At 50.8% G+C, this 22,464-nt stretch overlaps 1 protein-coding gene across 1 annotated transcript; it reads right to left on the reverse strand.

Moving 5' to 3' along the window:
• Positions 1 to 3,317: 3,317 nt before the first annotated feature.
• ATP6V0C (ATPase H+ transporting V0 subunit c) lies at positions 3,318 to 15,014 on the reverse strand. The gene is made up of 3 exons (XM_086472992.1): positions 14,894 to 15,014; positions 5,382 to 5,565; positions 3,318 to 4,147 (listed from the first exon to the last, which is right to left on the reverse strand). The coding sequence occupies exons 1-3, from the start codon at positions 14,967 to 14,969 to the stop codon at positions 3,943 to 3,945; spliced, it is 465 nt and encodes a 154-aa protein (XP_086329118.1). The 5' UTR covers positions 14,970 to 15,014; the 3' UTR covers positions 3,318 to 3,942.
• Positions 15,015 to 22,464: the final 7,450 nt, after the last annotated feature.

The raw sequence follows: 22,464 nt of genomic DNA on the forward strand, positions 1-22,464 counted from the left end.
CCCAGAGATACGAGTTGCAAAGCTGTGACTGTCTCAGGAGCTAAATGAAGTGTGGCTTGCAGAGAAAAGGCACAGCATTTATTAGTGAGTAACAGGAACAAAAATGGAGCTTTTCAGGACACAATCCTTTAACCATAAAACAGAAAATTCCCACTCCAGGATAAGTGGCACTGGGAAGACTTACTCTGGGTTTAATTTAATTATGTCAAGAGAAAAACATGGTTAATATCTATAGAGCAGGAAGAGATACACTAAGAGCAGAGGTGCCAAGTTCTGTGTGTCAGAGACAGAGGTACTTCTCACCCGAGAACAGTGATCGTTTGTACAGTAAGGCTGGATGGAAACAGCAAAAAGCCATAAAATCAATATCCCCATGGTTAGACTGCAAGGGAAACAAGATTTACCGAGAGAGTTGTTTTCATTAGATCTGCTGTTACCCTGTAGTTGAGAACAGTGGCTTAGTTTCTGGGATCAGTTTCTCTTAATGAGGTTTTTATTTCCCAAAAGCTTATTTACTTCTCCAGGGTACTACACTTCTCTGTAAACCCATCTGCCAAGGAAAGACAATCCCTGAGCAATCACATAAAATCCTACTATTTAAAAATGCTTCTCCAACAGAGCAGTAAAAAAAAGAAAAAAAAAAAATCTGCAGCCTTTGAAGAAAAAGCCAGTATGAAAAAGTTAAAAATGAGAAAGGTCAGCAAGCTCTATGAAGGCATTGCCTATGCAGGCAGCATCTGGCAGAAGGCATCCCATAACCTCACCTCACCTGAATTGACTGCTAATGGACACTTACCCTCTGCTGCTGCTGCAGAGCCACCCTGCTCCCTTCTCTCTGCAGGGCTGACTCACTCTGCAGCGCACGCCCCCAGGCACGCAATCTGCCACCTTACAGAGGGCTATTTCTGTGCCAGCAGACACCACCTCTTTTAATCAGGCACTCTACAAGTCTGTCATTTCACGCTGGAAGGCTGCCTGTTCCCCTCTTCCAAACCAAATACAAAGTCAATCCCTGCCAGATGGGACTGCGCTCCGGTCTAGCATGCTGCTGTCAGTAAATGAAGGAAAGGGACCAAAAGGTCTGTAATTTTCTTAATGCCCTGAATCACTTGAGAAATTCACTGATGCAATAGCATCAGTGAACAACTTGAAATGCGAGTTTTCACCTGGGAGTCGTCCATGAGGATCTAGAGCATCACTGTCAGCAACGCTTGGTCAGGCAACATGCTCAGATTGTTAATTTTACTCCCAGTGTATCTGCAGGTGCTCAGTGCAAAGCATTCCTCCACCTATGCATGCTAACCCCAGCTTTTGTTTTATGCTCTGTTTTCCTGACTTGCGTGGGTTTATGTATTCATGAGAAAGGCTTGATGTTCCAAGGCATGAGCCAGAACTCCATTGATGGGATTTTGTCTGCATTTGGTTATGTAAGTATCTATCACCATCCTGAGCCTAGTAACTGCCTTCTGCAAGGTGCCACCAAGCTACAATTGGATCTTCAGAGCTCCTATAGACCAGGGCCTTTAAATGGCTTATTTCTTGAGCATAAGTGACCACCAGCATTTAGTTACTCTTAAATACAGTTTGCTCATATTCCTGTAAATTGGCAAAACCCAAGGCTGGCAGCAGGTTCCGCTTAAAGAAGGTAAAACCAGATCTTAAATATATTTGCAGCCCCAGCCAGGACCTTCTCCTGTCCTGCTACACAAGCAAAAGGCAATTCCTCTCACCAGAACTGCAAGGTGTACATAGCATGCTTTCCAGAAAGCCTGAATCCCTGATTCACCCCCTCCTAGCTGCAGGCTCTGTCAGACTCTGCACAGAAGTACTGGGAAGAAACTCATTGCAATCAGTGCTGAGATAATTATGCTGTAGTTTCCATAAATGTTTGACCCCTGGGTAAAGCCTAATTTGGTAGTTTAGAATCTACTGCTTTTGCTGAAAAGAATAATCAACACAATTCAGATCAGGTATTTTTCCCTTACCCCAGCAATGCTTTGGCAGACATCCAGGATTTTCCTTAAATCAGCTTATGCCTCTATACAGCCCAAGCACCACCACTGCTTAGACCACCTTTAAGAAAAGCCCTTCCAAAACACAAAACCACTAGTACAGCCCACCCCAAAACCAAATAGCTGACAGCCTATTAGATGAATGCAGACACAGCAGCTTTACAACAAACAGAATAAACCAATGTTATTAACTATTGTGATCAACAATTGTGAAAACTACACCTTCATAAAAGGTTGTGAAAACCCATACTAGCAGAATTAGTAGCTCATAGCTGAAGTCTCCTGAACAGTCCCCAGTTCAGAGACCAGCTACCCAGAAGGTGCGCAAGGTGCCGCCAGGCCCTGGGCTGGTGAATGATCCTGCCAGGCTAGAAGCTCCAGACATAGCATCAGCAAGTTACTTCTGCTCTGGCCATAGCACTTCATAGTACTTACAGACTTGTTTGCTGTTCAGGTACAAACAAGGTACATGGGTGAAACACATGTGCACCACCACATCTCCATTCCAACTAGGCTGACCAGTCGCTCCAGATCCCTCAGCTTAGTTTGATCAAAGGCACTACTAGCACCAGGTATCTGTGTGCAAATTTAACATTTTGGCTTGAACAAGGTAAAGCTTGACCCATTTTCTAAACTATACAAGATTAATGTAACATACCTCCCAAAGGCAATTTGGAACAAGCTCTACATTTGTAAGGGTCTTTTTCCCATATGAGCTTCAGTGTTGCTTTGCAACATTCATAAATCCTCAGGACAAGATAAGGTTGCTACAGCATTCACTAGCTGCAAAAGTAGAACTTCCCAGCTCAGATGCTCCTGAATTACAAGTTAAAAATACAAGTTCTTGAATGAACCCATTTTGTTGATGAGACTATTGTTCAGGTGCTCTAGAGGCAAAAGCTAACTGCAGCTTTCCAACCAGCTAAGTTTCTGTAGAGCCATCACAAGGACAAGCTGCCTGAAGGCTCTTCAGCAGCTTCTTCCTTGCCTGCACCCTTGCTCCCTGACCCTGCCTACTCAGGCCATGCTGCCCAGGCTATTACCTGGCAAAGATGTGCTGCTTGATCAGGGCAAGCCTAGCACTGCAACAGCCTTTCATTCCTGACCACCAGTACTGCCCACAAGCAGCCAGCTGCTGGGAACAGCATTGCTACCAGCCCAGGAGAAACAGTTCAGCAGTGATGACAGCATCACCTCTGCATGGTGCCCAGTCACAGGAACCGGCCTCCCCTGAAGGAACCTCCCTCCTCTTCCTCAAGGAGCAGCAAGAGCATGAAATCAGAGGCAGAGGACTCATTACAGCAATGTAGTGAGGAAGGTTTATTCGGAAACATGGTATAAGTTTGTAACCCAACACTGGGTGCACGACTCTGATGCCAGAGCATATGCGGTTACTACTGAAACACAAGAGTGTTTCGGACAATTGCTGTAATAAAACACAAATTCTCATACTCCAATACCAGGACACTACAGCAATCTTTAGAATCAAAGTTACATCCAAGGAATTCTCTGCACTTACAATTGACCCCACAGTGTAATCTACCTATATATAAGATTAATATATATAGCATGGGAAATTGAAAATCCTTGCTCCATAGATGTATGAACGTGTCAAGTCTTTTATAAATAAACATCCAGTGAAGAGAAAAAATTACATTTCTAGTTCATATTTATACATAAAGTACTAACAGTAATGGGTGGAAAATTGCACACAGGCCACCCCAAACCATGCAGCAGGCTTGGAGCAGCCCATCCAATTTAATATTGAAGTACACACAGGACAGACAAGTCACTAACATACATTGCGCATTTACAAGAGATCAACTAGCAAATTGGGACAACTGTACACATTGGAGAGACCATTTTCATTCTGGAGCTTTTTTTTCCCAAACGTGGATTTGTTACATCTCTTTACATCATACTGCGATGTTTACTTTGTGGAGAGGATAAGGGCAACAATGAGGCCATAGAGACCCAAGACTTCAGCGAAGATCAAAATCAGGATCATGCCCACAAATAACCTGGGCTGCTGTGCTGTTCCCCGTACACCTGCATCACCCACAATGCCAATGGCAAAGCCCGCAGCCAGACCACTGAGGCCCACACTCAAGCCGGCACCCAGCTGAAGAAAGCTCCTGTAGGACAGAGATGAAAATAGTTTCAGTGGCAAGCAACAGGACACCCAATCCTTCAACTTGACACTACCCTTTTTTTTGCTCTCCCAAAGGAAATGAGAATTAATATTTAAACATTTAAAGGGACCTTCTTTCCTGCAGGAAGAGCTCCTATACTCTTTTAAGCAAGCACAGTATGTCTCACAAAGCAAATGCTTCCCGAGACCCCTAGCTCTGATACTTAAAAGATATGGGCAGCTACGCAAGACCTGTAGCTGATACTGAGGCATGGCTCATACACTAAGCTGAGCTACTGGCCCCGAGTTCACACAGCCACTCAGCTTGTCTGTAGCAGCAGCAGGCTCAGCATGCTGCCAAGGCTGTGCTTACTCCAGCCATGTGGTAAACCCTGTCCCACAGTGCTGCGTACCCTGTTAATAGCTGCTTTTGTCTCCCACCTTTAGCAACCTTATATAACCACAGCACATCTAGGTGATTATTAGGTCCCTGGCACTACATGAGTTGGACAGGAACAGTCTGGTTTTCCAGGCAGGAGTACTTGAGGAGCAGCCCCTATCAGTATCTGGTAACTGCAAAGGAGCATGTGTATCCGCTGTTCCTTGGATCACGGCTTACCAGGCCAACCACACTGCTCATCAGCTATAGCTTGTAGTGACACAGGTACCTACTCTGTTAGACCTCAGAAGTATTGTTTTATTCTGAAAGGTCTCAAGTCCGTCCCAGAGATTCTCAAGAGTAGATGAAGTTTCAGACTGTAGCTGGTGTGGAGGCCTGATCTATAGCTTGAGAATTGATTTACCAGCACATAAAGCAGCAAGTGACATTAGTTATTCACTTGCATCTCCCAGGCAACAGGGGAACTACTTAGTCTGATTAGAGAGTCTTGAGGAGACCCATGTATTCCAGGGGTAGCACCATGAAACAACCTCAGCCTCTTATCCCAGCACTGCCTGCACAGTTTCTTTCAAGCCATAAACCACTGCGTTGTCTCTAGCAGTGGGATGTCTGATCCGTTAGCCAATACAGCAAACTAGTCATGCAACACTAAACACTGCCACTGAGGCCAAGGCAACAGGCAGGACAGCTGAAATTCAGTCCATGCTGCTAAGCCCAGGTTAGGAGCACTTCACATTGACAGTCCTTCCTGGGTCTCAAGCAAAACCCACCAGTTCAGCAGCATCAAAACAGCAACAGGACAAACTTAAACAAAAAATTGACAGATGCAGCAACTTACCTGAATAGCGTGATAGAAGGTGAGAGGGCATTGGCAATGAGGACTGCCACTACGAGGCCATAGATAGCTATAATACCTGCCATGACAACAGGGATGATTGACTTCATGATGAGCTCAGGCCTCATGACAGACATGGCTGCAATACCTGTGCCACTCTTTGCTGTTCCATACGCAGCTCCCAAGGCTGGAAGAGAAAAAAATGTGTTAGACATCCCCAAATACCATCTCCTTCACTAGGCTGCAGTATTAGAAGAGTTGAGTCAGCACAAAGAAGAACAGTGAAAAACTAACATTGTCACTTGACTACTTGGTTTGTCAGCCAGAAATATTCCCCTAAGGGATGAGGAAGCAACCTATCCGGAGTCCTAGACCAACCTAGATCAACAAAAAGGTGCTGCTCAAACAGTACTGATAACAGAATACCCTCTCTAAGCTAGCTTCACAGGAGGGTATACTCCCTTAGCAGACATTCATTTCCTGTTTAGGAACCAAAAGCCAAGGTCCAAATCTTAACTCATTGCTTCAGTTTGTGCCCTCACAGAGCCCACACTGTTAGGCTCTACTCAGCTGAACTTCAAAGGAAACAGAAAAGCACATCTTTCTACCACAGCAGGATGTAACCTGGCTGAAAGGCAGGTTTTTACAGCCACGGAACTCTGAGCCACTTGGGCTGAGTTCTCAGATGAACCCAATGTCTAACAAGTCACCTCCACTGGGCCTCTACTCCCACAAAACCTATCTGCCTACACTTTGGCCTGGGGTTAAACATGCCATTTCAGCTTCAGACACATACTGAGATAGGAACAAACTCTCATATCATTGCTGCACTTCATTCCTTGGAGAAAGGACACCATCTTTATGTGTCAATAATCTCACATATGAAGGAATTGTTCCAAACACTTAATAATCCAACCACTGCAACCAAAGTAGAGTATGGATTGTAGGTTATAGAGGACCACAGCCACCTTACCCCTAAGGTTCACTGATCACCTGTGTAAACACTTGAGCATGCAGAGACCAACACAGGAACCCAAAGATTGGTTTTCAAAGCAGAACATGGGCTTATCACCCACCTCCAACTGCAGAATGCTAGAAGAGTCCCAAAGCACTACCCCCAAAAGTAACTTCTGCCTTGAAAACTCCGTATTAATCTCAAAAGCTTCCACAAATACCTCAGTCTTTTATTCTGAAGTACTTGGAAAGACCCCTTTCCTTCCAACCTTTCTCTGGAGTACTCTAGGAACTCAAAACTCTGGACTGCACCCACCATCACCCAAAATACAATATGAAGATTAGCAGCCACCCAGGACTGTCCTTGAAGCAGCACTACAAGCTATGTAGAAGGGTACACAGCCTCCTTTTCAGGCACTATCAGGCTGATATTCAAAGGTAACAGTCCCATTTCACATGAAAATGCTCTTGCCTGCTCTAAAAGGCTACTGGGGAATATTAGAACCATGGTGATTCTAAATCTCTATACTGTTCAGAGACTTACTATTTGAGTTTGCTGCTTTCCTGCTTCTCACTCAGCATTTACATAAAGCCTAGCTTTGAGCAGACAAAAACTGAGCAGTAATCCTCCTGGCTTTGCACCAAGAAACTTCAGAAGATTAAAAAAGGTAGCACTGCTGCACCATCACAGCACTCACTATCAGAAGGAAGTTGTTTTAGTTACAAAAACTTGAAGGGAAAGCCTCGTTATCAACCACGAATTGGTTCTGTACTAGCAAAGCTCTTGAACCTTGACCATCACTGAGCCAGATGTAAAGGGCTTTCCAGTGTGATTCAGAACTAGAATCTAGCTTAGCAGGAAGCCTGAGCCAAGAACAGAAGGCAGGTTTTACCTGCCAGTGTAAGCTGGGCCTGAAAACTAGCACAGACTTAGCTAGCAATTTCAGTGATGATACTGTGTAAGGGTCTAGCCCCTAGGAAGTCTAGAAAGAAGTTACTAACTTGAATTAGGAACCTTTTCTGTCAGATGAAGCATCTTCTAAGGACTGGAAAAGTCAGTGGAATCAAGACTCAGGCTGTCCAGACTTCTAGAGTGCTATAGCTGTTAGCAGAAACCACCTCTCTTGTCTGGAATCTTTTACAAACCTCTCCAGAAACACAGAGGCTCATGAGGGAAATTCACTATTTAAAATTAGATCAGTCATTACTTCCTCCAAGTCTGAAGTTCCTTAAAGGTGTTGCAATCAATGCAGTGATGATTACAGAAGCTGATTTTGTAATCCCACTTACAGAAAGCCAGCCTACTTAAGCTTTCGGGGAAGGGCAAATCAGCACAAGTTTGTCAATTCCCAGCTGTTAAATCCCAACTCTAGGGAACAGGCAAGAGCTTATGCCTTGAACTTGGTCCCATTAACAAATCAAGTCTACATGTAGTCTGTGGCAGCCAGTTTTCACACTACAGTTTTAGATGGCACTATTGCACTCCCACTGGTGGACAGTCACAGGTGCCACATATACAGCTTCAGAGCTTGGTACATCTGCTCCCAACGAAGCCTTTAGCAGCAATCTGACCAACAAACAGGCTTACACTGGAGTCCCCTGCAGCTGCATCTCCAGTCTCTTACAAGGCAGCTTGTCTTACTGCTCTTCTCTAGCCTGAGTTCTTCTCATACCTTTGACAACACCCCAATACAATGGTCCAGGTGGCAAAGGTGATACCCACTTCCCACCATGAAACAGCCATCAAATGGCACAACTGCTCAGTTATGAGCTATTTGGCACTTAGGACAATCCTCCTGCACATCTTGGCTCGTACCCCTTGGCAGCTCAACATCTGAAGCACACAGGCCTCATACACTACATTTAAATACCCCAATGAGTTGGAAGGTTGTTCCCCAAAATCTTCTGAGTAGTCTGAAGAGACACATGTGGAAGACAGCAAAAACAGAACAAAAGCTGTACCCGTTACACACCAAAACTCCATGTATTTGCTTCAGACCATACAGCTCCATCACATCTAACAGAGGCCAATTAAACTGCAACACTACCTTTAAAGCATACAAACGTAAGAGCTATCAAAACATTTACCTAGCAGATGAAAAAGCAACACTTTGCCTATCTGTCTATCACAGAAGAAAGCCATTCTGGTCTACAACCAGGAACTCTGCCATTTATAAGTTCAATGGTGTTACAATACAGAGAAGTTGCTTTACACATCATTCAAGACCACCCACTCCCAGTAAGCCTGTTTCAAAGGTTAACTTGATTTGGAAATATTTCTGAAGAGTAAGTCCTTGAACTCACCAGCCAGAGTCGATTTAGTACTGCTCCTGGGGGCAAAACACACTCACAGGGCTGTGGATGCACTGCCTGGCATCCTGCCACAGCTGTTACTGTCTATTAATCACAAGTGGTAGCAAAGGCAGTAGAGGTGTGTGCAGCTCCAAGGCGAAGCATGAACTAGGAAGTAACTTGCCATAAAGGCAACAGCTTCAGTAAGGACTGCAGACTAGTTGTAGTCTTGCCACTACCAGGACTCTCAGTAGAGCTCCGCCTGATACTTGCTGTCAGTAGTCGGGCAGCCTGTGCTTTAGATCAAGTGCGAGTCCAAGCATCAGGACCAGCCTTTTGCAGCTACAGTTAACAGTGCGCAGTCAGGTCATGCACCATGAGCGTTAACCTTGCAGCTAAGTTGGCTGCGAGTCACCTCATGGGACACTCCATCAACACAGAAAGAGGCTATTACCAAAAGCCTGTCATCAGTTCTGCAGCGCTCTGCAGGCAGATACGCACCCATGGACAGCAACCACATTATCAGGGGCCTTCAAGCCAGGAAACCATTTGCATAGATGCAGCTTCAGCAACTGCAATACATTCAGACTTGCTCAGCCCAAGAATACAGAGGTTCAGAAGCAGCCACACTCACTCCAGCAGCATTTGGTCCATTCAGAGCCAGTAATTCCCCCTGCATTCCACCATGGAGAAGCATGTTTTCACACTGCTATGTGTGAAAGATTTCCAGAGCACTAATGGGCAGAATTTCCCTGCATTAGGCAGTGAGCTAGTAACAGAAGTCAATTTCCATTAGGGTACCACGACTTACTACCATAGCAAGTCTCAGAGACCATTCTTGATGAATACTTACATCTGGAGACTTTTAGGGTTAATCCATTGGAGTCTTTTATCATTAATCCATTATCAAATGGGCTGCCCTCCACACTAGGTAGGCTTCCCTTGAACCAGGCAGCAGGCATCAATTCACCTCAATGCCTGTTCATCCTGGAGCAGGTTGTTCTTAAATGGCTGGAAAACTGCTAGAGGCAATACTCAGGTCAAGTACCATCCCCACTTTGCCATGCCAACAACCCAGGCATTTTCAAAGAAACAGGCTTCTTCCCACTGGTATTCTGAGAGCCGCCCCCCCTTTTAACACAAACGCAGCTCTACCTCAGACTGCTGTAATGGATACTCCTCAGCTGCCTTGGAAAAACTGTTGCTATGTTCAGTTGCATCTCCACAGACAAGACAGTCACATTAGTGGAACTTTATTGGGAGCCAATGCAAATCCAGATCACAGGGACCAAAGACTGGGTAGTCAGTGCTCCAGCAATAACTGGAGGGACAAATGGACAAGCTGCCCTAGAGGAAGTTGTAGACTTTGAAAATCTTCAGTGAGTCACCTCTTCCAGGATTAGGGACAGCACACTTTTTGTTCTTTCCTAATGGTACAAGAGGGTGTGGGGATTTCAAACAAGCCTAGCACTGTCAGCATACTGCATTATCAAAGACAACCTCCAAGGCTAGCAGGCCATTTACTCTTCTTCAACAAATTTGAGAACTTAAAAGTCTACCAGCTCCTCAAGAAGCTGCTGCAATAGCAGTAGTCCAAAGAAAAAAAGGAGTTACTGGTTAACCGTCCAAGCAGCTGCAACTGCTGCAACTGGTACTCTGGACCATCTGACATAGCACATGAAGCCTTTTTTTTTTCTGAAGTATGCTAAGGCTGACACTTTACATCAGGGTACAGGCTTGCTCCTCTGAAGCAGTTAAGTCCAGCCACTTGTTATTTCTCTATCATCATAGAAGCTCGCCAGCAACCTTAAAGATGACCCATGCACAGACTGGGCAGACCACTGTACTCCAGGTACTGACCACCAGCTTGTTATACCAGTTAGCAGGAGCCCTTTCCACCTAGTCCATCTAACAGGAGCACACACCACCCACCAGCATGCATCCACAGCTAAGCTGCCTCATTCCTGAAGTGTGGGAAAGCCAAGGTCATCTGACTGCATCCAGACACTCCTGTAGCCAGACTAGCCTGACTTGAAGCCTCATATTCACATGACTGACAATCTGAAGGAAGCCAGTTCAGTAAGTTATGCCTTAGTATTTGGTGAAGACAGCAAGCAGGTAGAAGCATGCACTTCTGTGAAACCATTGTTTCAGACATCACCCAACAGCCTGATCAGGCTGTAGAGTTTTTCAGCTTGCAATCGCTGCTTGAAATTAGTCAGGGTTTGGACAGATGGAAGAGGCTTGTTTTAGGAAGGGAAAAAAGGAAGCTGACTAAGAGGAATGCCAGCTGCCTCAGGACATCTCCACTGCTGCTCTGAATGCTCCCATCAGAGGGGAAGTCTCTGCAGACTTCATAGTCTACAGTGACTTCAGGGTGAGACAGGAGTCTCATCAGGCACACCTGGAAGCCACAGCACCAGCAGCAGCATATCTGCTTCAGCCAGGTTTTGTAGAGCCAATGGTTTATCCTGATGCTCAATCTGGTTTTCAGATGATAGTAAGACTAGCATCTACCAAGTGGAAATTATACCCTTGTTGAGATGTCTTCCCTTAATTTAACTGAGCTGTAGAAATACTACCATCTGGTTTACTTCTGTTGAAACACTTTGGTCTTAATAGTCCACTAATTTACCTGCTGTTAAGGATGAATACTTAAGCTGGTCTCTACTGTGGACAGTCTGGTAGCTCAAACATCTGACCCACTGAGCTTTTCTGCCCATACGACAATGCCTTTGAAGTACTCTAATGATTTGGAACAGAAGACTACCTTGAGCTGCACTCTGTTCTGCTACTTCATCTTTACCTGCAAGCTACAGCTAAGCAGTCTGCAAGCTCCTCTTAGGATGAGGTCTACAGTTCCTTACTGAGAAACAAGCAGCTCTGCTCTCTACCACCTCCCTACCCCTCAAGAGACAGTATTTCAGGAAGCAGAGGTGTAATTTGCCTTCAAGGCTGCAAGTTGTTTACAGTCATGATGCCTTCTAGAATCAGACTGTGCAGAGCTGCACCAAGCTAGATGTTCTGAGCCAGCAATCTCACCATGGAGGTCCCTTAATAACTATCAACTGCTACAGTATCTGCAGCCCTAGTTCTAAAAGTACTGTTTCATTAGCTCCACAGCAACAACGAGAAGACCCAGGACTAACCTTAACAATGCTGGCTGGAGTTCTCTTCATTAGCAGCCTTCCAGACTCGTGACAGTGAAGCAGTATTGAAGGCACTGAATGCCCATCCAGAGTTCAGGTGCAAGAAAAACTCCTTACCATGTTATAGAGGCCATAGTGGCATGTGCCTGGGACATCAGGCTTTTCTACATGGAGTATCAGCAAGTGCAAAACCAGCCAGCTTTGCTCAACACCATGCTTTTCCATTTTGGCATGCTGAAGTTGCATGGAACAGCCACGATTTGATCACTCAACAGCACTTGACACTGAGACAGCTACATGTTTTACAAATAGGAGATAAAGGAACTTCAGCCATCAAAACAAGTGGTAATCAGCAAATGAATAAGGAGGCTCAAAGACAGCCAAGGTCACAGCAGCCTGCTTTAGTCTTTCTAGCTGCCATCAGTACTAACTGACCAGAACAAGTTCTGCTATCTATTTACCATCAGCAGTTAATGTTCAAACATCAAACAGTACTGCATAGTCACTTGTTTTCACATCAAACTAGCCTAGACAGTACAGAACTTGAACATGTTTACTACAAACAGGTCTCAGAACTACAAGCTCCACAAGAATCTGATCTTTAGATACCACGCGAGTTAGACAAGATCACCACACTAATTAACACTGATCTAGGACTATCTTAGTTTTACACTGCTTGTCCAGACAGACTTAGCTCCTTCTAAATCAGGGCAGGTTTTTAAACAACTAATGTTCAAATAACATCAGAACATGCTGTAGCATCCCATCCCTACTGGAAAGCTGCATGACACTGCAAGTTTTAGTTATCCTATATTAACACCTCTGCCATATTGCTTCACTAAAGCAGTTCAGTAATGTTCACAGCCAAGAAATAATTTTACATCAGCAGTATCTATAACCTGTTGTTCCTGTGACTGAACCCATCAGATGCGCTTAGGCCCTAACAAAAGACTAACTGCATGGCTCAGACGTCCTGGTATTGGGACCGCCTGACACCAATTCTGCATCAAGGACCAGTCACATACCAGCAGCAGCAATAGCTACCAAGCCTTCATTGATATAGCTCAAGCACTTCACTTTGAATCACTCAACTCAAACCTTCCCCTCTAACTTGCAATCCCACAGTACCACGCTATCAAACCCACAGCTTCTAGGAAATCCTTCACTTCTAGTTTAGACATGCCAATCAACATTCTGAACTCCTAATAAAATGTTGACTCAAGTTCGCACCCCTCACTGATGTTTCCACTGAAGCAAGCTTGTATATCACAAAACCAGTGCCTAAAAGGCCATACAACCATGTTCTTTTGCTTTCAAGTTGTTGGTGTCCCCCCCCCCCAGAGGAATCCAGTGACTCCTTCCTCAGGAAGAAAGCTCAGTATTTAGCACCTTAATCACTGCTCTTCTGCAAAAGGCAGTGATCTGCTGACTGTTTTCCAACAAGTAACCAGGTCTTAGTCTATTCCTCCATTATTGTCCAGGGCCAAGAGGCAGGTAGGTCAGCAGTCCCAACCAACATTGGCTCTCACAGCATTTCAGCCATGCTGTTTTCTGGAGAGCCCTTACCTGTCAAGTGCTAGTACAAGGTTTTGACTCTGAGGTGGCAGGCCACTAACTGCCCTCAGCACAGGACATCTCCATCCCACCACCAGGTACAGAGTAAGTCTAAACACACCCAAACCAGTCAATGGTGCCAAGGCCAGCATGGCTAGACAGCTTCCTCTCAAACACTAGTTTTAATCCAGTCTACTTAGCCATTTACACAGTTTAATCTATCACACTAATCAATCACAAGCAGCTTCCACAAATTGCAGACCTCGCTACCACCTTCAGAGGCTACTTCAAGCACATGAACAGCTATATGCAACTTGAGCTACAGACGATTCAACATAGGGTGTTTTGGTTACTCAACGGGGAGGCAAATTAGGTGACAGAGGAAGACAAGTCAGTACGCTCACACATGTGGAGGCACTGGCCAACCCTTCAGAAGAAAAAGCCAGACTGATTCCTAGTTCTTGTATTCCTAGTTAGGGTAACACTTACATTTGGAAAAAAAATAGCTGAAGCCTTCCCCATTTTCTGCAGGAGGTTTACTCAGGCTCCAAGAGATGGCATCATATGACAGCCCTTCAGTGTAAAACAGCATTTATGGCTCTCTACATAAACGTTCTTCAACAGGGAGAGCAACACCGCAGAATGACCCAGTTTACTCCGCCCTGAGCCTCAATAATTTCACATGCAGATGGATGGCCAACAGAGAAGAGATCCTCAGAATTTCATGCATCTCCCATTTTAAAGGGAAGGTCAGGAGCCTAGCAGCTCCTTTTAATATCATTAACACCTTTAAAGCTGAATTCACTCCTAAAATGCTTGCATATTTAGGTCTCAATCCCACTAAAAACTGGTCTTGCATTATCTAAGGACTGTTTTAAAAGCAGCTTTGTCCTCGCTACCGCAGAAGTGCTGCACCCAGCCCCGGGAGAGCCAAACCAACCCGCCCTGCCGGGAGGGCCCGCACAGGCCGGCTCCTACGGCAGGCTTACCGCCGGCAGCGCCCGAGCCCCGGGAAGCCCGGAGGGCGACCAGGCACAGGCCGAGACACACCCCCCTCCCCCCGCAGGAAACGCTAAGGCGCGCGCTAGCGGAGCCGGGGCTGGGGCCGCCGGTGACACCGGGCTCTGGCTGGTAAACCCCCCCGCAGCGGCGAGCAGCCCGGGCGCGCGCGACTCCCCGCGGAGGGGAAGGCACGGCCGCCCCCGCGGGGCCGGGCGGCAGCGTCGCCGCAGTCACGTGGGAACGGGGGCTCCGCCGGCGGCACGCTCCGCGGTGACGTCACCCGCGCAGACCCCCCCCCCCCCCGCCGCGCCCCGGTAGCCCGGATGGAGCTGGGGGGGGCGCCACCTCCGGGGCCGCCCCCGCCCCCCCATCGCAGGACGCTCCGAGCGCCAGGCCCACCCGCGGGGTCTCGCCCCGCCAGGGGAGGGGGAGGTCGGGGAAAGGGGCACTCCCCGCCAGCGCTACGGCGGCACGCCAGACCGTGCCCTTGCCCCCCCGCCCCGGCAGCTCCAGGCCCCGACACCGGCCCCCTACCCCCACCCCGGAGACCGGCCGGGTGCTCACCGCTGAAGACCATGGCAGCCGAGGCGCCCATCACGGCGAAGAAAGAGGCGTACTCGGGGCTGGCGCTGGAGGACATGGCTGCGCGGGCCGGGCCGGGGCGAGGCGCCGCTGGGAGCGGGAACGCGAGAGGGCGGGGGGGGGGGGTATGCGGGAGGCTGCGCCTCGGCGCCGGTCCTCCGCAGTCAGCGCTCGGCTACAAAATGGCGGAGGCGAAGAGGGAAGGGGAGGAGGGAGGAAGACGGGGCGGAGGCCGGCTGCGGGCCGCGCGAGGGAGGGGGCCGGGCAGGAGAGGGAGGGACGAAGGGAGAGAGCACAGCGACACGGACCTCCGTCCCGGCAGGAGTGCGCAGCGGCCCGGGCGCTGCGCCCTAAATACTGCCTCCCCAGGACAAAATGGCGGCGGCCCGCCCGTCACGTGATCCGCACCCACCGCCCCCGCCCGCTCGCCCCGCCCTCGGCCACCACCACGGGCCTGCGGCTGGGGGCCGACCTCCCGCCGGCCCTTTCCCCCGCCCCCGAATCCCCGCTCCTACGGCGGGACTCGCCCCCGAGGGCGGGTCGAGCCCCCTGGTCGCTCCGCGGCCCGTGTCGCCAGCGGGGCGCTTGGCCGCGCCGGCCCTCCCGCTCCGCTCCCGTCCGGTCGCCCTCCCCTCCCCTGCTCCCGGGTGGTTCAGTCCTGTCCGGCGGCCTCGTCCCGCTGAGCGTGATTCAGCGCTTATTAGCATAAGGGGCGTGTCCACGGTGCGGCCCCGCCCACGCGCCGGCGGGTCCTCGCCGGGCCGGGGGCGCCGGGGCTGGGGCCGCGGCGGGGGGCGGGGCGGGACGCGATGCCCGCGTTCGGTGACCTGCGTGCGCCGTGTCCCTCTGTCGTGCCCTCTGTCCCCGGTGCCACATCCCCCATGGCGCACCCCATGTGCCGTGTCCTGTGTTCCCAGTCCCATGTGCCATGTCCCCAGGTGCCACATCCGCCATGCCATGTGCCGTGTGCCATATCCTCTGCGCCCCTTGTGCATGTTGTGACCCCTGTAGCCTGTCCCCTGCGCGGTGCTGACCTGGCGTGGGCTCCCCACGGGAGACGTATCTGACCCCAAGGGGCCTTGCAGGCTTCATGTCCTCTCTGGGGGTCTCTGCCCCCTGCACTCCACCTCCTCCCAGGGGCCGATGCCGGCAGCATCCTGCTGGCAGTCCCCATCTCCCCACTCCTCTCCCTGGCGTGTCTCCTGCTCCCAGGCCGGCGCCTCTGGCCCACCCTTTGCCCCCGGGGCTGGACCGGACGGGGTGGGCTGGTTTGAACTACAGTATCACCCCACCACAGGTGCTGCCACCCACCCCCCCGCTACGGGCAGGGTGCAGTCAACCTTCCTTTGGGCTAACCCCGTCCCGAAACATCTCGGAGAGACACTACTACAGTCCATCCTAAAAGGATGACTGATGGGTACTCTAGAAAAAAAACATGTTAATTCTGAATTTGGGGTGTTCATTAATAGTTGCCTGCGCCTGGTTTTGCTGCTGCCACAAATCCTGCTGCTCATCTGATGTCCTGAAATACCAGACCCCTTAATTGAGAGACACCTGCCTTTTCCCATTGCTGCCACCTTGCTGGATGCCTCAGCCTTGTCAAAGCTCACAGGGAAGGTGAGAACAGGATTTAAATCCCGCTTGGTGTGTTCCCTGCCCACTGGTTGGACACCAACAGTCCCGTCGCTGAAGCAGGCAGAGGTGGAGGGCACTTGCTGGGGACTGGCTCCAGGACACGTCGGCTCGGTGGAGGAAATGGGCTTGGGCAGGATCTGTCACCAGGTCTTCATGGGGACGTTCAGGACGTGGCCTGTGACAGGGACTGGCTGAAAAGCTCAGAGCTGGCGGGAGGGGACGGGAGGGTAGTGGGGCAGCGCTGGGGGCCAGAGCCCCAGAGGCGGATCCTGTCCTGAGCCCTAGCAGAGATGGGTGCAGGGGCCGTGGGTCCCACATGTGCTCCACCACCACCGCCACCACTGTCACCATCATCACTGCCACTACCGCAACCATCACCAGCATTACTGCCGCCACCACCACCACCGTAGAATCACAGAATCACAGACTGGTTTGGGCCGGAAGGGACCTTTAAAGCTCACCTAGCCCAACCCCCTGCAGTGAGCAGGGACATCTTCAACTCGATCAGATTGCTCAGAGCTCCGTCCAACCTGACCTGGAATTTTTGCAGCGATGGGGCATCTCCCGCCTCTCTGGCCATCACCATGACTGCCGCCACCACCACCACCATCATGCTGCTTTTCCTGAAGCATTGCACCCTGGGATTTGTAGTTTGTCAGCATGCTACTGTCACCGTTGCTATGGTGGTGGCTTTTACTACTAATGAGTGTTTTCAGCAGCCCCAATTTACATCAGGAAGCCTTTCACTAGGATGGGGCCAATCCCTGCCCCAGAGTCCAGAGCAGTTGATCCTTGGGTGCATTTCTCGTCCCTCAGGCGCTGGTGGCCCTGGCAGTCTGATCATCAAGTTTGGGCTGGTGAGGGCAGCAGGGACCAGTGGTGTCTTATCCTGCTTCTCCGCTGGGGTCTGTGCCAGCCCGGTGCCCATCTGGGCTTTGCCTGGCTGCATCACCGCCAGCCCTTGACCAGAGCGGGCACCTCTCTGAACACCATGCCTGACCCGAGGGGTCCCTGCGGGGTGCAGAGCCCAGGCAGAGGTGGCACGAGCATCCTGGCCAGCAGAGATGAGGCCAGTCGTCTGCCCCCACGGGATTTATCTGTGAAGCCGCTGCGTGATGGGTGCCGACATAGCGATGGACAAGGGCTCTGAAGCCCCAAGGACAGCTGTGAACTGGGGCACCGCTGGCATCGGTATTTTGAGCAGGGTCCCAGGGAGCAGGGTGGATTTTAGGGACCCCCAGAGGATGCTCTTCCTCCTGTGCCTCCGGGCACCCACTGCCACCGAGGCGTCCCCCTGCTGCTCCCAGGTCCCTCTGCGCAGCCCTGGCTGCCTGATGGAGTGGCTCCTGTTTTCCCACGTGCCATAATGCCGCCTTCTCCTCTCCCTGTGCCCGGCCCCGTGCCAGCTGGACACCCCGGCCCCACTGCCCCTTGCCGGCTGGCAGCTTCCCACAAACCACCCGGCACCGTCTCCACACCGTCGCTCCCATCCACCCGGAGAACGGCCCTCGCCAGTGAACAAAGAGCCTCCTTGTAGCCGTGAGTTCACGAGTTGTGGCGGCGGCGGCACCTCAGGGACGCCGTGTCTGCAGAAGGGCTGAGTGCTGGCTCCGCAGGACCCCCAGGGGCTGAGCTTCCCTTCTTCCACCCTTCAGAGCTGCAGGATGTTGTGAGTCTCCTTGCCCCTGCATTGAGTCACAGCCAAAATCCCAGGGGGCACAAGCACCTGGAGATAAGCCCTCTTGTCCTTCCACACTTCCTCCTCCTCCTCCTCCTTCTCCTCCTCCCATGCTCTCCTTTTGGGACTCATTCCATGTCTCTGGGTCTTAGTTCTCCAGTGCTAATGGTCTAACAAATTGATTGGGTTTTCACCAGAAATTGCTGATTCACAGAAAGGATATTTTTTCATGCTTTTGACAAGACTTTCTTCCAAAATATTTCATTTTACATTTTCTCCCATACCCTGTATTTATTTCACACCCCTATGCCCTGCTCTTCCCTGTGCCGCTAGAACCGGCCAGGCAGAGGCAAGAAGAGATTGTGGCGGGGCTGGCACGGTTCCTGCCTCACATCCCGGTGCAAACATGTCGGGGCATGCATGCAGCGAAGGTCTGGGTGCTGGAGACAGGAGGATCTGTCTCCTTCCATCTGCCTGGGACTGCCCAGTCCTCCTCCACTCGCCCCACACGACTCTGGACTGACCACAGCCAATGGAGGGACCATGACATAAGGAAGGAATTTTTTATGCTGAGGGTAGTGAGACAGTGGCACAGACTGCCCAGAGAGGTGGGAGATGCCCCATCGCTGGAAACATTCTAGGTCAGGTTAGACGGGGCTCTGAGCAGCCTGATGCAGCTAAAGATGACCCTGCTCACTGCAGGGGGCTGGACTAGGTGAGCTTTAAAGGTCCTTGCCAGCCCCAACCAGTCTATGATTCTACTTGCTGAGCATCCTCCCAGGATGCCTGCTGAGCCACATTGGTTGCCCCAGGTGTGACTGTGATGGGTGGAGTGGGTGGACACAAGGACGCTTGAAGCCCACGTGGGTCAGAGGAGGGAAAGGACCATCTGGATGCTGGTGGCAGGGCGTGTAACGTTGCCTGGCTCTTTGTCATGCCTGGGTACCAGGCAAGTTGCAGGGGGTACCCAAGAGTAATTTAATGCTATTAAATCCTTTGTACACTATTGCTGTCTAAAAGTGTGGTATTTCCACCATCACTAACACTCTGCTGCTTCTCTGGGCCCCTGCAGACCTGGAGCGATGAGGTCTCTCTCATCCTGCTCCTCACAGCCACGTCTGCTCTGCCCCCATGGGCACTGTACCCCATCCAGCCGCCCCCCGGGGTGCCACTGGCCCCACTGCCACCCCTGAGTGGGGTCACCTGAGGCTCTCACGCCAGCGTTCTGCCTTCTGGAGGTGCAGGGATGCTTTCTTCCTCAGGGAAAGGATGACGAAAGGAGGGAACAAAATTCAGTGCAAAACTGGTAGGTGAATAGAGTATCAAAGGCAAAGAGGCAGAAACCCAGAGGCAGAACAACCCAACTTACTGTTCCCACAGCAGCTTGCACTCACCTTCCTCACACTGCCAGAAGACACTTACCAGGCTGCCACCGAGGGCGCTCACGCGTTCGCCATGGGGGCTGTGAGTTTGTCATCTCCAGTTCTGCCTTTTAATTTTGGGCTGGACTAACCCTGCTCCGTGTGCGTGTCTGGTGGTATTGCACGGCACCACACTGAACTCAACCAAAGGGTGGTTTTCACCTTGTCCGTTCCCATCCTGAGGAAGGGAGCAGAGGGTTGAGATGGGCTTTCCAGCGGGTGCAGGCTCTGGGTGCCACCACCTTTTTGGGTGGCACTTTCCAAGTGCCCTTTTATGGCGGATGTCTTTCCCACCACCCTGGGACCATGCAACCATCTTCGCGTGGACAAAATGTGCCGGAGAGTGGTTTAACACAGGGCCCCAGCTTCTGTCGGCTGCTTTTTGTGAGCAGGAGCCGGCCGCAGGCCGCTCGGTGCTGCTGCCCGGGGCAGCAGGGCTGCTCCCCTGCCCTGACCCCGGCTGGGCTTCAGCAAGCTGGATCAGCCATTTGCCAGGGGATCTCCAAGCTCCCATTTCTAAATGTCACAGTGATGCTGGTGGCTTGGCCCATGTCATGAAGCAGGGCTGAAAGGGGTCTGGAAAACCAGCTGCGCCCCCCCTGCCCCGCTGGTGGGTCTGGGCACAGAGGTGCTGGCACAGAGGCACGACAGGGTGCTTTGGCAGAGGATGCTCTGGCCACCCAGTCCTCCCGAGGGGATTTGGTGTTAAGGTGTTAAAAATGCTCTGTACCTCCCAGGGCCCCACAGCTTGGCACATGACAAGCCCGTGTGGGCTCTTGGCCAGGGCAGGGGAAGGGTCTCAAGGGGTCAGCGGGGCTGAGCTGGTGCCAGGAGTGGGGATGGGAAACCAAAGGCTGACAGCGGACCCGTGGCCCTCAGCCTTGGCTGGAAACACTTGCTAGTGATGGAGAAACTCGGCCGGAGCATTTCCTCATTTGGTGTCTCCTGTGGTGTCTTGCCGAATCACATGGCTGAGTCACGGGGCTTGGTGGGGATTGTTCCCTAGCTCTTCCCCGCTCCCCATGTCCCCGGGGTGACATCGTCTCCCAGGTCAGGACCTTGGGAGATTTGCAAGTGAGGTTTCTCTTGCTCTACTTGGGTCTTAATTAACCGATTTCCATCCTGAGCTATTTACTCCTTCTTATCTGGGACACTACCTGGTGCTAGACTTCTGGATGAGGCAAATTAGGGGCCTCTGATTCGACTCGACTCGATTCTATTCTATTCTATTCTATTCTATTCTATTCTATTCTATTCTATTCTATTCTATTCTATTCTATTCTATTCTATTCTTCTGTTCTCATCTAACCTAATCCAATCCCGTTCCCTTCTCATCTCTCTGTCCAGGACTTTCCTGCCCTATATAAGCCCTCTGGTTTCCCTCTTCTCCGTGCAGCTGGGAAATCATCCTTGTTTCTTCAGCTCCTGGGGACAGTACAGAGAAAAAATGTTTGGGTTTTTTTTCCCACTGTCCTTTTTCTGACATGCCAGAGGCAAGCAGGAGGAGCTCCTGGTCTCCTCCAGCACCATGTCCTGTGCGTTGGCTGGTCTTCTCCATCCCCCTCTCTGCAGGGCATCCATGCCTGGACCCCAGCACAGAGCTGGCAGCTGGGATCAGCCAGAACTTCCCACAAGGAGGTTCTGCCTTTGGTTTGAAAATAGCTTTTATTTGCTCTGGGTTACCATAGTTACTCGTAGAAGTCGCATGGCGCTGCTTCTGCTGCTTGGTTGGGCAATTCTCTCCAACATGGCAAGACCAGCTAACCTTATCAAATGGAGCCATCAAAATTGCAGGAATTTCTTGGGCACTGTGTGAGCCCTGTGTGGGACGCCCTAGCCACCCCTCCTACCTTTCAGCAACCCTCTCTTTAAAGTGCTGGATGCACCTGCAGTGCTGCAGGAGATTTTCAGTCCTTATCACTGGGTTTGCATTGCTAGAAGGAGCTGACGTGGTTTTCCCCGTGCCAAGCCTGTATTTGTGTTGCATCTTGGAGCTCTTGAAGACAAATACTGAGAGCCAGCATGGCAAACCTCTCCGCTGCAACTCCATGCCTGGTTTTTGGGAAGCTGATCTGCAAATGGGGAACTGCAGCAGCTGATGTGTCCTGGAAAGACACTTTTGGAGAGATGATGCTTGGTGAGATGGGGGTGCAGCGTGATGTTCTCCTGCGGGCTGCAAGCTGGTGGTGACGGCTCTTCAACCAACAGTGATCAGCGGTTCAGTGTGTTTATGTTACTTTGCACAAACGGCAGAGCTCGTCCTCAGTTCCAGACCTGGCAGAAACAAGCTCTGGTGAAGCCGGTGGGAAGGATGCGCAGTGGCTGGGAGCCACGTGTGGGGCCATGCTCCCATGCAGAGACACCCAGCATGGCGCAAACCCAAAGCGCAGGTTGGTCCAGCACTGGAGTCCCCAAACCATGGGATTTTCCTGCCAGCCGCTTGCAGGAGCAGGTGGGATTTGTTCTTCTCCCTGCAGAGATGGCAGACGCCATCCTAAGTGGGAGAGCCAGGAGCCAGCTCGGGATGCTGCTGGGACTCACCTGCCTGCGGACATTTCCCTGCTGTCCTGGGAGCTGGTGACCCAGCTGCACCCCAGGGGATGGAAGGCACTGGGGGTGAGGAGTGTGTTGGGGAGAGGACATGGTGGGGCAAGGCAAAGCCCAGGGTGCCTTGCTCTGGCTGCGTGGCCACCTCTTTTTTGGGGATGGAGCTGCCAGCGGATGCCGAGAGTGGACAACCACAGGGCACCAAGGATTGGGTCATTGCTTGGCTCCATGCTCAGTTTGGGGTAGAAAACATGGGTTGGTTTCTGCCAGAA

This window comes from Leptosomus discolor, chromosome 14 (assembly GCF_034619465.1).
Source record: "Leptosomus discolor isolate bLepDis1 chromosome 14, bLepDis1.hap2, whole genome shotgun sequence".
Taxonomy (NCBI): domain Eukaryota; kingdom Metazoa; phylum Chordata; class Aves; order Leptosomiformes; family Leptosomidae; genus Leptosomus; species Leptosomus discolor.